The 14,978-nt window shown below is 36.5% G+C and overlaps 1 protein-coding gene across 2 annotated transcripts in view; it reads left to right on the top strand.

Moving 5' to 3' along the window:
• The window catches only part of EGFR (epidermal growth factor receptor), a 139,352-nt gene extending 125,170 nt beyond the window's left edge, over positions 1-14,182 (top strand). Inside the window, exons 21-28 of one of the 2 annotated variants that reach the window (XM_063304188.1) lie at positions 1,196-1,351; positions 2,358-2,433; positions 4,418-4,564; positions 7,041-7,138; positions 8,153-8,320; positions 8,723-8,770; positions 8,966-9,068; positions 10,822-14,182. In XM_063304188.1, the coding sequence (XP_063160258.1) occupies positions 1,196-1,351; positions 2,358-2,433; positions 4,418-4,564; positions 7,041-7,138; positions 8,153-8,320; positions 8,723-8,770; positions 8,966-9,068; positions 10,822-11,195 (1,170 nt within the window). In that variant the 3' untranslated portion in view covers positions 11,196-14,182. Of the gene's footprint in view, positions 1-1,195; positions 1,352-2,357; positions 2,434-4,417; positions 4,565-7,040; positions 7,139-8,152; positions 8,321-8,722; positions 8,771-8,962; positions 9,069-10,821 lie in introns of both variants that reach the window. The other variant, XM_063304187.1, reaches the window with a different exon arrangement.
• The last annotated feature ends 796 nt before the right edge of the window (positions 14,183-14,978 follow it).

The following is a 14,978-nucleotide window of genomic DNA, read 5'->3' as shown; positions in this document are numbered from 1 at the left end:
CCTACTAACACTTCTTGGTTTTTTACATACTGCATTACAAATTGCCTTGTAACCTTGGATGTGTTTTAAAATAATCTAGTTCTAGAAGATGGGCCGCTGCTTTATGTCTGTTTTAATTTTACAGTGAAATACATGATAAGGAAGCTTATGGTTCATGAAATTTGTAAAACTCACAATTGCTTATTAAGAAACTGTAGAAAATTTCATTTTTGCCAACTCACAAACAAGAAAACAGATCCCAAAGCTAATCTTCCACAAAGTTCATACATTTATTTGCTTCCCATATTTGAACTAATAAATTGTATTTTTGTCAAGCAGATTTTATCTTTAGCTTTCTGAAAACCAGAATGTTTCTCACTACTAAATTATCTCATGTACATACATACAGTACATACATAAAAATTCTCTTAGGAGGAAGATTATAAACGTTCTAAATTTTTAAAAAAATTTTAGTTTCAAGATGGGAGTGATAGCCTCTGTTCTACAATAGTATCTTCATGGAAAGTAGGCAATGGATTTCAAAGAAATAAAGAGCAGTCCCATGTCTGCAACTAAAACATGTCATATACCTCTTATACATTTTAAATCTAGCACTTTACAATTATTTAAATTAAGTCCATTGGGGCTTTCAGTATTAGAACAAACAAAAAATACTTGCAACTACATGTCATCCAGCTGTATTCTTGCATAAAAAATGTATGTGTTCAACTGTACAAAATGCAGCTGGATTAATAAACTAGAATATTCAAAGCTTGATGAAATTCTCAAATTGTTTATTTGACTTGTTTGAGAATAACAGCTAATCAAGCTATATTTATTTAATAAAAGCAGCTCTTACAATGGCTTTCTTCCAGTATACTTGGGTAATTTGGCAACACTGCAAGCTCTTAATACAAGTTTAATGGATGTTGTGATCCAAGGTTAATGGATGAAGAATGGGGGTGAATGCTTGGGGGGAAAGTATTTCCGCAATCCTGCATCATCACATCTGTAAAAACACTTAGATCGTTTTATTCCTGTTAGAATGAAGTAGGTTTTGTCTTTCAAGGACCCAGTATTCATGATGAAGTAAGAATTCTGTGTTTCATTATCTCTGCACTAAAAACTATAGGCAGAGGATTTCTGGGTGGTGGAATCTTGCAAGGAAAAATTCTAGCAAAATGAGATAAGATTTTCTAACTGTTAACATGTTTAGGGAATGAATTACTTAGAGGAACGTCGCTTGGTACACCGTGATTTGGCTGCCAGAAATGTCCTTGTTAAGACTCCCCAGCATGTGAAGATCACAGACTTTGGATTGGCCAAATTACTTGGTGCAGAAGAGAAGGAATATCATGCCGAAGGAGGCAAAGTAAGAGCAACAATTTATTCCGCCCTCCTGGTTTGCTTTACAGAATGTTGAGTTTTCAGATACCTAAGTCACTCTGGGGAGTGGTGGAGGCTATATTTACAAAGGAATGATATACAACCTATCCAGAATGGGTCTAGCTATGGATTTATCTACAGTTTGGTTGGTTGGTTGGTTGGTGGTTGGTTGGTTGGTTTACATATGCTGCCCTCTCAAAAGACTGACTCTGGGCAGCTTTCAACATTCAAAAAAGTACAAACAACATAATACAAAACATAGATAACAGCCAAGGAGCCAAACCAATCTAGCCAAATAGCAATCCCATCACAGACTCTTAACAATCTGATCCCCAAGCCCAGGAATACATCCATGACTCAAGGGCCTTCCAAAGCCAGCAGGGTTGAGGCCAATCTAATCTCCAGGGGAAAGACATTCCAAAGGGCAGGCACAGCAACAGAAAAGGCCCACTTCCTGAGTCCCACAAGATGACTTTTTTTTTACTGACTGCTGGATCTAATGGGATGGGTAGAAACAACTGGGAAGAGGTAGCAGTCCCACAAATAACCTGGACCTATGCCATGAACAGCTTTATAGGTGACAACCAGTGCCTGCAGAACTGTACCCAGAAGCACACTGGAAGCCAGTGCAGCACACTGAGCAGAGGTGTAACATGAACACATCAAGACACATTCCCAAACAGCCCTTGAAAAAGGCATTGCTTCACCCTGAGCAATCATCTGTGACTCTCTCTACCAAAACAGTTTTACAATTCTCAATTGTGGAACTACATTCAGTAAAATTACATAAGAGTATTTTGCTGGCAATGCTTCTTTCAACTCTTCATATTTTAAACAGCAGTTCTAAGTTACATAAGTATCATACTTGTCATGAATTGCTGGCTACCTGCAATGGTATGTATAATATAAATAGTTGCAAGCATTAGCACATACTGTCATAAATAATGAACACTCATTCTCATCCTCTTGCATTGGTTCCAACCTCTTTCTAGGTTCCAATTAAATGGATGGCTTTGGAGTCAATTCTGCACCGCATTTATACCCACCAGAGTGATGTTTGGAGTTTTGGTAAGTGTGAAAGACACTTTCTAAATTGGCCACTGAGCTGATTTGCAAAGCCTTGTTCTGTAACCTCCTTAAAGTGCCCTTTCTCCTTGTCATGATTAAAACAGCACTTTGAATAGCAAATAGACAGAACTAATTATCATGAACACATCAATCAATGGGCTACATATCTGGATTGCAAAATCCAGAAGACCATTAGATGGCAGGAAAGAATTAGAGATTTTACAGCCCAAATATAGTAGCCCTGATCTGATACAGCAAATTGCTTTCCCCTCCTTCCCTCCAAATAGCAATTCTCTTACCTTTTAAATTATTAGGATAGCCTCACAGAGGCAAAGGATTTGTTCTTTGGGAGCAATAAACCTGATGTATGGTATATCTGGTTGAAGAGGCATAGAATTGCATCTCCCCAAAGAACCCTTAATGCACAGAAAATTAATGCAATAGATGGTTTTTAATTGAAGCAAAACTAGGATATTTCTGTCAAACATCTGTTACTCAGTGTGGATTTCTTTTTGTACAAGGAAGCATTCAATTATGTGGCTTCTTGGATATTGCCCATGCATAGATATATCATCTTAATGAGAACAAAGCCTTACTGTATTTGTCTAAACCATTTGGAATAGACAGTAAATAACATGCAAACCAGAATAAGCCACTGAGACTTTAGAATGTGCAAGGAAAGGGAGGAAGTTTAACAGTCAGTCCACAATCAGTCAGTTTTGTTATGCACCTCTTTAAGCAAGACTCGAATAGCATAAGTAGTAAGATGAAACTATGCTTCTTTACCTACCTATCTGCATTTTTTACAAAAGGATGATGGCAGTGAGGGCATTTTTATCTGATTGCAAAGGTATATGTATAGCAATTAAAATGTTGGATTGGGATCCAGGTTAAACTCGCTACCCAAATATACCGTTCAGGCCTATCAGTTGGCTCTCAAATTTGGACCACAAGCTCAGTGTCATGTTCACCGTTTCAATGTGCTTGGTACATCGTAACGTTTCGCATGTCATTAGCCTGATACATGTTTGATCTTAGAAGGGAGGAAGATTCCTCATCAGGGAGGTGTTATCTGTTGGCCGCTGGATTGGAATGTGTTTGGGTTATCTCATGTATTCAAGGTTGCTTTCCCAGGATGTGTAGAAAACGGTTACCAGCACCTGGGAGGGGGGTGGTTGCTATGGCTGGTAGGGGGGAGGGATCACGTTTGGAGCCGAGGGTTTTTAGTTTGCATTTGGCGTGCTTTTAGTCATTCTCAGCTTTCTCTGTAACTGTCATAATTTCCCTAATAAATCAGATTTCATTTAAGTAACCTCTTGTGAGTCTGAGTGTTTGGGATAGGCAACCATTACACTCAGCGATCAAACAAATAAATGCTACTTAGCTAGAGAAAATACAGCCTTGAGAGTCTGAAATTGTGTTGCTTGGTGAAGCAGGCTTCAGCCACCAACCTCTCATCAGTTTTTCAGTAATGCTTATATGGATATTTTCCCCCAAAGTTTCTGATTACGGAGGGTCCAAGACTGTTGCTTCTTGCAATCCATGATACTCGTAGTAACCATCTCCAAATCCATAAAGAAGAAGAAAGAAAGAAAGAAAGAAAGAAAGAAAGAAAGAAAGAAAGAAAGAAAGAAAGAAAGAAAGAAAGAAAGAAGAATTAGGCTGAATGCACCAGTTCAAAATATTGTCAAGCTGCTCTTGGTTCATTAAATTAAAAAAAAAATCCTACCACAGCTTAAAAATTGTTTTAGCTTATTATTTTACTTTAAGAAAAAAAATGTTATATCTAAATTTATTTTTAAAAAAACAGATTGTATTGGATGCAGGTATTAACAGTGATGCTTTAAAGAATTTGAATAGGGCTGGAAACAATTTTTACTTTTGTAAAATGTGACTTTAGTAAATAATTTCATTCCTTGTAAGAAGTGTATTCTAGTTTTACTGGATGAGCCTTTCAACTTTCTGTTGTACTCTGACATTTCAGGTGTCACTGTTTGGGAATTAATGACATTTGGATCTAAACCGTATGATGGTATTCCAGCCAGTGAAATTTCCTCTGTCTTGGAGAAAGGAGAGAGGTTGCCTCAGCCCCCCATATGTACAATTGATGTGTATATGATCATGGTCAAATGTAAGTCATTCCTGTCATAAAACAGACAAATTAGTTTGACTAGGAAGAGAGATTTGCTTGTTGGTTTGTTTTAAATAGTGTATTCAGTCTTCTAAATACAGTACATCTAACAATTGACCACAGTTACAATTTATATAGCAGGAGTTCTGGCATAATCCCATCTTCTGCTTCTGTTCACATTAGTGTACAGTTATAGGTAGACTAATCTTATTCATATTCTTGCACCATCTCTATATATAATGCTAGAAAGCTGAAGGCTAAGCTTCTTGTGAACAGTTAATTCATAAGCCAAGCCCATTGTTAAAGGTTTTTTTTTTTTTTTTCAAAAGTAGCTGGAAAAAGGAAATCATTGATTATCCAGTTGCAAAGATAGTATGTGTAGCAAGGCAAATCTTGGATTGGGATGAGAGGACCCAGGTTTAAGTCCCTGTCAGAATAGTATATTGTTCATTGGCTGCTTTCAGGTGTGTCTGTTATCTCTCAGCCTCACAAAGTTGTTGCTGTGAATATAAAACCATTCTTGAGGATCCAGAGGAAAAATGGGTTGATAAGAATAATTTTAAAAATAATATTCAGTACTTGATATTATTCATAATAAGAACTAAGAAATCCACTTCTCTAGAAGGAGATGTGAAGTAAGCCAAATCATGAAAAGTGATTGTACATATCACTGTAGCATTAATTTCTCCAGAGGCCATTGACTGAATTCTAAAAAGAGGAGCCCCTCAAGAAACAATTGTAAATTATGATCTCCACTGAAAAGACACAGAGAAAGCAGTCCTTCAGATACCAAGATCAAGGGCAGGCTTGATAAATAAAGAACATCACTTTGAATTGTGACTGGAAACCAGCTGGGATCCTTTAACACTGAAGAACACATTCATGTTATTCACTGGGTGGATATGGGATATCAGAACAACCAGAAATCTGCGATCAAACTCTCAGCATAGGACTAATTGAAGTGTTCCCTTTAACTTACTGAAGTACACACACACACACACACAAGCAGGGAAATCCAAAAGTTATTGCAGGGACCAACCTCAGGAGGGGTGTCAGAAAAATAAAGATGGTGGCTGCCACCATGAGATTGAAGCCCCACTTTCTTTTTACACACATCACATGTGTGAGGTATCTGGACTGTTGTCAAATGTTAAGCAACTTGGAGGCTTCTGGGCAGAGGGGGTTTTATTGCATTATTTCCAATTTCAACTTGAAAATTGGTGACTTTGGTACTAGCTTTTTCATCTTGATTTAATACATTATTATAAAGTGGAAATGTTTATTTCCAGAATTGATTCTTCTGGAACGGCCTTCATATAACTGTCTATCACAAGATCTCAGATTGGCATTTTAATTTTTTTTATATATGAATTTAATGCAGTGGTGTTTTCAAAGGGAAGGAAAAAGAGCTTTAATGGGATTCTGAGTAGCTGTAACAATTCTTCCCAGACAATAAAAAGATATTTACAAATAGCCCACCAGGTGGCACAACACTTCATTCTGAATTTTGGACATTTTAGTCTGTCAAAGCTAAATCAATAGATACACTTTGGAAATTTTAATGAAGTCTAATAATTCTTTGCATAACTTTAGCCTGAAAAAGGAGACATTAATACAGCTGTTAAATTACTAATGCTTTTGGGTAAACAGGATTTATCATTGTTTATCATGTGCTTAAATTTAGGGCTGATCTGGTGGCTATTTTTATGCAAATAATTGCACCAAAATAATGAAGTTTCATTTATAGGCTATCTTTTCATTCTTTTTTAAAAATGTGTGGCGTAGCAGCATACATACAGTACTACACCAGATCCATGGTCTAGCAAGTTTGTTTTATCTTCTTTTATTGGCTTTTCAAACTTGTCATTTTGAAAACCTCTAATATCCTTAAAGTCGTTGAATAGGTAATTTCAAAAAGTGATTAGAAAGTGAGTTAGTGAGCTCAGTGTCATTTAAAAGGCTCTGCCATGGTGATGATGATGGTTCCCTTCATCTCCCGGCACTCAAACCCACAGAAAACCACTGTCCTGCGGTCTCCTTGTGAGAAGCAGCCATCTGGAGCACATGTGAGTGATCTCCCATCCTCTCCTTATTTGGAGAGGTTCCAGGGGACCAGTCTACTTGCAGGTCTTTCGGTCTTAACCGTGGTTGTCATCTCCACTCATTCAGAGATGTCTTAGTCACCATTCCTCACCCAGAAGTTCCCATTTTATCTTCTTTTATTGGGACTGCCTCTCTAGTACACCTACTATCTCGGTATAAAAATAAAAAACCAAAAAGCCAACCACTAACTTTTGGGATCTCCTTGCTGCTACTTAGTAGTTTTCAAAGTTGTTACAGCCTGAGATGATGATGATGATGATGATGGAGATGGAGGAGGAGGAGGAGGAATTATTATTATTATTATTATTACATTTGCTATGGCCACAGCTTACAAAATCTAAAGAGTTTGTGTTGTTCCTGTTGTCACCTTCAGGTTGGATGATTGATGCAGAGAGTCGTCCTAAATTTCGGGAGCTAATAGCAGAATTCTCCAAAATGGCTCGGGATCCACAGCGCTATCTTGTTATACAGGTACTGATCATAAAAAATACGATATTCACTTTTTCAAGCAAAATAATACAATTTGCTCCAAATTTAAAAGTTTTAAATGCCCAAATGGTATAAAACTGCACTGAGATTCTTTTATTTTAAATAGGTCAGTAAAAACCACTGTAAAATAATAGCCATCTCTAAGGCTGAAAGCAGAGATATGAATGCCTCAATTTTATATTAAACAATATTTTGTATTAAATACAATTGGACTGATTCTGACTACAGTATATAAATTAGCACTTTGTTATCCCAATTTAAACTTGAAGAACACTTCGAAAAATATGTATTATAATGTTATGCGTTGATCTAAAAAGCTGAATATGAATGGTCAGACTCTTGGGTCACAGATTAGCTTTGATCCAGATCTGTAATAAATGCAAAGAAAATTACAATTTCAGATTTATGGAAAAGGAGTTTTATTATAAAGCTAAGAGTGAGAGAAAAATATTCCATTTTAACCTGTTTTCGCGCACACAGAGACATTGTGGTTTTGCATATAATGCCCTACTATGCCTAAGTAAATCTCCCTAAGAAGCATGTCTTACTGTTAAGCACCACTTGATTTCCTATAGAATTTGATTACCAAAGAAATAAGACAAAAAACAGCTTCTAGCTAGGTCTGTCCTCAAGCTGCATTCAGGATTTTCTGCTCTGGTTTAGTATCTAAATAATGTATATGGAAGCAAAACATCTGAAGTGGTTTCCACATTTTTGGTGGAGTAATTGTCTGTGGGTATTCCTTCTTGGAAACAATTGTCGGTCACCATGGAAGCAGAATGCTGGATAAAGTGCATTTTGAATCTAAGAGAGTGTTGTTTTTTTAATTCAGAGTCATTTCATCTCAGTCTGAATGTATATTATACAGCTCTGTTATTTCTGGTTGATGAATATTTTTTGATAGTGATATTTTAACACTCAGGTTATAGTGAAACTTACTGTGATAATGGTGCACTTAGGAAACATTCATTCTCATTGGAATTTTTCTCTGGGTAGGGAGATGAAAGAATGCACCTGCCCAGCCCAACAGATTCCAGATTTTACCGGAGTCTAATGGAAGAAGAGGACATGGAGGATATTGTGGATGCAGATGAATATCTCATTCCCCATCAGGGATTTTTCAGCAGCCCATCAAACTCACGAACACCTCTCTTAAGCTCATTGGTATGGGATTGTTTCTAAAGTTCTTTTTGTATGAATATACTCTGTGCAGGTGGACAACTAATCTGTTCCATCAAAATTCACAAAGAATCTTGTATCACATTTTTAGAAACATCACATTTTATTGTAATATCAGTTTTCTTGTGCCGGGTTTAATGGCACAGTAAACTTTAACCTTTAAGGCGGCCTTCCTCATTTGGATACCTTTGAGAGATATGGACTTCAGCTGCTCAAATTCCCCAGTCAGCATGGTCATAATTAAAAACATTGGAGATTGGTCCGCACACATGGTGGTTCCCCAGTTACTTCAGACTGTTGTGGGTTTTTTCCCCATGTTTAGTATGGGTCTAGTATTCTTCACCTGTTAAAATAAATTAATGAAACTTTTTTCCTCTTTTATTTTAGAGTGCTACAAGCAATAATTCTGCAATAACCTGCATAGATAGAAATGGGGTAAGTTTGATCAATTCAGAGCCACGGGCAGTCACTTCTGAATTGTTTCATGGTAATTTTTTGTCATCTATTAGTACATAAAGACATCCCTTCCTGCAAGCCATTCAAGTTTGGATTTAGAATGCCCATTTTTTCTGTGAACAGTGGTGTGCTGTATCTTCCTCTTGTTAATCTGTACTTTGCTATAATTAGCAGAGTCATCCAGTGAGAGAAGACAGCTTTGTCCAGAGGTACAGTTCAGATCCAACTGGAGTTTTCCTGGATGACAGTCTGGATGATGGCTTTCTGCCTGCTCCAGGTAAGTACACAGAGTCTATTGAACCTTTCTGTTCCTCTCTGGTAAGCAGATTAATCACAGGAGGAGTAAGTCTTTGAATCCGATCCTGTGGAAAGGAACAAGCACCATCTAAAATCAGATAGTCCTTTATTACATCAATGACCAGAATTCCACTTAAAATAAGGTAGAAATTAAAACTTACAAAATAAAAGAAGATAAAAATGAACAACAATAACCAAATAATCAATATGATTGGTTACAATGGGTTTTACAAACAGTAAAACAAAATTTGGCCACGTTCCCAGAAAGGGAATCATATGAGTTGACTAACAGCAACTGTGTATAAAATAAAGCCAACTGCCCCGGAAATTTAATAAGAGGGATATAAAACATAGCCATGCATTTTTATAAAACAGACAGTGCAACAATGCAATTATACATGAATTGTATTTTCAACTTCTCCTTCACCACAAGAACAGTCTCAAAGAATAAGGGATTTTCCTGGACTTACCTTCAAGGATGGCTGTTAGAAGTACATTAAAATGTGCTGGGGTTAATAGTCTCCTAAATGTAGGGCTGGTTATTTAGTTTAAATATCTTGCTGATCTAAAATAGTGAGACTGGCTACTCAAAAAACATATTTAGGGAGGGCTAACAAATCAAATTGCTTTTCTACTTCTATAACTTTTGTTTAAGGCTTGACACTGACTGCTTACATCACTGGTAAAACATCCTGTAAAAAGCATAATTCTGCAATAATTTATCTTCTTTAAATCAATTCAAGATTATCAGCCAAGATCAAGGAAGTTAGGTCCACAGGAAAAAAGAAAAGGAACAGTACTTTCAACCAGAAATAAAATATACATAGCCATATGCTGGTTTCCACTTTAATCTCACCAGCTTCATGAGCACACTTCATGCCACTTTGAAAATAATCCTTAGAAAATTATGTTTTCTTTACCCCACTTCACTTCATGAACCCTTGTAACAATGCACCGTTAGCCTTTATTCATGTTGTCTAGATTTGTCTTTCAATATCTTCTAGACTTTGTTTTCCCAACTGCTCCACTGTCTTGAGATCTTTACTAGTAATCCCATTTCCTCCCTTCTGATCTATAAGGTATTAATAAATTGTCCATGCTATACCTGGATTCCATTAGTTTATAGGGAGTTCAGTGTTGAAATGTGTCCTGGCCTCACAAACAACAGTCCTTGCATAGATTAAGGTTGTACAATAAGTCCATGTTTCATATACACACACAAGCAGAGCCACTGAAGAAACAGACTCTAGAGAAGCAGAAAAAGAGAGTGAGAGTCCAAAGACAAACTGATCAAGGAAAGGTCTTTGCAGCTGGGGAATGTGTTAAGAACTCAAAGCAGTATTGTTCCAGTGACTTTACATAGACCTACCAGGTACAGCTGTCTCTTTGGGTCACCAAACACTGCTATACTTCTCTGACTTTTGCTAGTCTTTCTTCAGATGCCAGCATGTGTGAAGGAGGCTCCTTTAATTTTAAAGAGGACGATACATCTTTACCAGGAGACAAAATTAGTTGCAGGTTGTGGTGTTTGTTGATATGAAGTTATTTTTTGAAATGCAGTAATTGCATAAGTTAGTGTGATCTCCATGATTTCTCTCCAGAAAGCTGTATCAACTTACTAATTGATGGGCAATGTCTTATTAATAGAAATAAATTTGCAATTGAATAAAGGTATAATGAGAGTGATATATACAGTTCTTAATACATGTTTTGTCTTTCTAAAATAATTTCAGAATACGTTAACCAAGTGACCCAAAACCCATCTGCTTCTGTGGTACAAAATCCAGTCTACAACACTTTCTCCCTTCCTATTGATCCAAAGCCTATGACTGATTCAAATCATCAGAACTTGCACAGCACAGCACTGGATAACCCAGAGTATCTCAACACAAGCTTCTCACCTTTGGCTACCACAGTTTTTGATAGTTCCTCCTACTGGGACCAGACAGCCAACCACCAAATTAATTTGGACAATCCAGACTATCAGCAAGATTTCTTGCCCAGAGACATCAAGCCTAATGGCATTGTTAAACTTCCTCCAGTTGAGAATCCAGAATACCTAAGGGTAGCAATGCCAAAAAATGAATACATTGAAGCCTCAGCATGACCATGATAGAGATTTTGTATAGTCCCAGCAACATGGAAAGATACACAGATGAAAGAGCTGCTTGCTATAGAAACAGACTATGGCTGGATTTTAAAAAGCATCATTACACTTTGGAATACACTTTTTTCTTCTAAGGTCTGTGCTGTTTTCAACAAGCTTGCTTAGAACTTCATTTATCTCTGTGTTTACAAAAGATGTAACAAAGAACCAAGAAATCACAACCAGCAAGCAATATTTTTTTTCTTAAGCTACATACAATTACAACCTTTTGATGAATATTAACTGCTGTAATAAGCATCCACCTTATATCCTTTTGATACCTTATCTTTTATAGGTCATTTGTGGTATTTTTTAAAAAAAGCCTTCATGACAGCAAGATGACCAGCTGTTCGATGCCATGTGGATCATGGTGGGAGAAGCATAGTGAAAATGGAAGGAGTCAAGACCCAGACTTTTTACTAATCTCCTAAATAGAGTTAACAGCTGTTAAGATTTAAAGTGAAGCTCATTCCTATGCTTTGGTCCAGCTAGTCGAACACCAGCTTTATTTACTATTTTATTTGCAATGAAAAGAGTATTTGAAAAAATGTGAGAATACTGCTTAATATAGTCTTTGATTATACTGGGAGAAAGTGAGCCTAGTGGTGCATACAGTGCTCACTGCCCACTGAGCACTACTGTTGGGAAGCTCTGCAAGTTTCAGTTCAGGAATGTGCATAAAGTTCAAAAAGTTAAACGTTCAGGAATGGTCATCAGGTACTCACTCGCATTTCTCTAAGATACTCACTGTAAGTATGAGCAGCATTGTTGTCTTTTGTTCTATTGTGGTTTTGTGCTTGTTTCCTGGTTTCATGATTTCTTTAGAGGTATGAAAAATGTACTTAAAAATCTGCAAATGGAAAACATGGATTTTATTTTTTTGCACACACACATTCCACTTCACTGCCTTCCTAACATTTGAACACATTATGTATATGAAGTGAGGAAATGCAAAGGTTGCCATTTGGCTAAAATTGAATTATTACATACATAACTGCAGGCACTAAGGATGGATCTTGGGGAAATCTCTTGCAAAAGCTGGGGAAAAAAGTCTATGCTGTGGCTCAGCTTCCATTTATCATGAATTTATGCAGGAAAATTTCCCATTATCTGAAATTCTTAGTGGAGAAGAAGGATTAATCCAGGAGTTAATTGCATTCAGGGAAAATGTTCTTGTACCAAAATTCAGCATTATATGCTAAATAAAACCAGTTAATCTGCAGGAATCATACAGGGTATGATTCAGTATCTGCACTTAAACAGATAAAATTAACTCATCCTTCCAAAAAATTCCACCAGTGCAGGATGGTTTTCAGGCCAACCTGGTGATTATATATATTAAACTGTTTTTCTAATACAATGCTATATATTTCTACTCAGAACTAAGCCCAACTGAATTCAATGCAGTTTTCTCTCAAATAGAAGTATATAGGATCGCAACCTAGTAGTGTGATCTAGTATATTTCTACTTTAAAATAAGACCTATTGAGTTCAGTGGGATTTATTTCTATGCAAGTATGCATAGTTCTGCAGCTTGACTAGAAGCCTAGCTTCATTATGTACCACTTGACTCTGGTGGTGTCTTACTTCCTGGGAGCTGTGGCAATGCTGTTTGATATTGTTGCTCCTCATTAGTTTGAGTTTATGACTTTGATATGTGATAGCCACTTTATAACAATTTCCATATTGCTAAAATAATACTGAATGTGGTCATTGGAATGCCTGCCTTTATTACAAATGAAACATCATTGTGCAATGGCATTTCTTCTTTTTAGTGATCTTTTTAAACTCTGCTAGTAAAATCCATATGGAAAGTAGCCTTGGGTACAGATTCATTACATTGGGTTATGGCATTTCATATCCCAGGAAATCATCATATGGTGAAGAAAAACCAATTACATACATGGATATATCCTCAAAAACCTGGTGATGTTCTAAATAGCCCTGTGTGAAGCATCAGGTTATCATGAAGATCTATTCTTTACAATGTTGTGGACTACACTCAGAACTTGGCTCTGGGTGATGAAAACTATAGACTATGGAAACTATGGACGTATCTGGAAGCCCCAAATTGGACAAGGCTAATCCACTACCTTATTGTGCAAATTTTTGAAATATTTTCCATGTTCATCGCATGTAAGAGACAAGATTTCCTTCCCAAACTGCATACATACAATATATTAAACTGAGCTTCATACAAATTTCCTGCTGTGATTTGCAGGAATTAGCCACAATTCTGTACCATTTTTATGCCTTCTGTATGCGAGGTATCAAGTGAACATATTATTTTGCTTGTATAGCAGGAGGTATGCAGTGTAAAATCACCTAGGACTGCTACATGTAATAATTTTTTCCTTTGAAAACTCATATTAATTCCCAAACTGAAGATCTTTGCAAATTGTGGTTATGTATGAAGCCACCCTAAGTGCAAGACACTTTGCATTTCTTGATGAGCATTTCATTTTGGGGATTTAGACAATAAAAGAAAAACTATTACCTACCTCTTCAATGTCAGTTGTTGTTAACATTGCTCTAATTTTCTATGATTTATATTTCTCTGTGAGAAAATATATTAGTCAGAAAAAGTAAGAATTGTCTTTTCTGTTTGTTCTTCTCAGCCATGTTAAATTGTGTAGCCATATTGTGATCTATATATCATGCTGCCAAGGGATGACACTGCAGATGTTAGAATCTTCAATCACTATTAAGCGTGTTTCTTGAAGTACCATATTATTTTTTTCATATTCCATATAACATTCCACTTTTTATTTTGTTTTTCCAGTCTAGCACCAGACTTTTTGAAGAAGTCTTTTTAGAAAAAAAATCATACAGCTATATTAAAAATACACTTCTTTTTACATAGAAATGGGTATTTGGATATTAGAACCAAAGATATTGTCTTGTTTTCTTGTTGTAAATTCATTAATAAAAGATTAGTTATTACCATTTTCATAGGCTCTCATTATTAATGTTAAAGAATCTTTAATTGTGACCGAGCATAGCTAGACTCTTACTTTAAACAATGGAGTGTGGTGTACCTACCTAGAGCAACATCAGTCAATGAAGGCAAAAATTGCTCATTAAAATCTCTTCCCCTCCCCCTTTTTAAGATAGGCTTCAGTGGAAATTTCAGTATTAAAATGGGTCCAGGGGAATGGTAATATGGCAGCCAGTATAGTGTAGTGTTTAAGAGGCTGGACTGGTACCAAGGAGACCCAGTCCACCCTTAGCCACAGAACCTCCCTGGGTAACTTTCAGCCCAACTTAGTTCAAAGGGTTGTTTGGGGGAAAATGAGAGGAAGAGAATACTCTGTATGCCATATAACTGTTCCAAAGGAAAGGCAGGATATAAAGCTAATGGAGATTTTAAAAAAAAACACTATACCATACTGTAAGGATAAAGGGAATTATAAACTTGTTTGATGAAATTCATGTAATTCCAATAGAAGGGAATATGTGTAGCTCAAGGTTGAAGTGTGGAGTCCTTGCTGCCCTCTGAGTTTGGTGGTTTGCTTGCAGATGTTTCATTACCCAACTAGATAACATCATCAGATCACTGATGATGTTACCTAGTTTGGTAATGAAACATCTTCAAGCAAACCATCAAGCTCAGAGAGCACCAAGGACTTTACCATTCATACAGTCATTTCATTTAATTGTAATTATTTGAGAAAGGGGACATATTTCAGACAAGATTGTATTCATACACCTGCACCTACTCATAATTTACGTTGACTATATGTT

The sequence above is a fragment of the Candoia aspera genome, chromosome 4 (genome assembly GCF_035149785.1).
Source record: "Candoia aspera isolate rCanAsp1 chromosome 4, rCanAsp1.hap2, whole genome shotgun sequence".
NCBI lineage: Eukaryota > Metazoa > Chordata > Lepidosauria > Squamata > Boidae > Candoia > Candoia aspera.
Note: the sequence above shows the minus strand (reverse complement) of the source record. Positions and strands in the feature narration are given on the sequence as shown.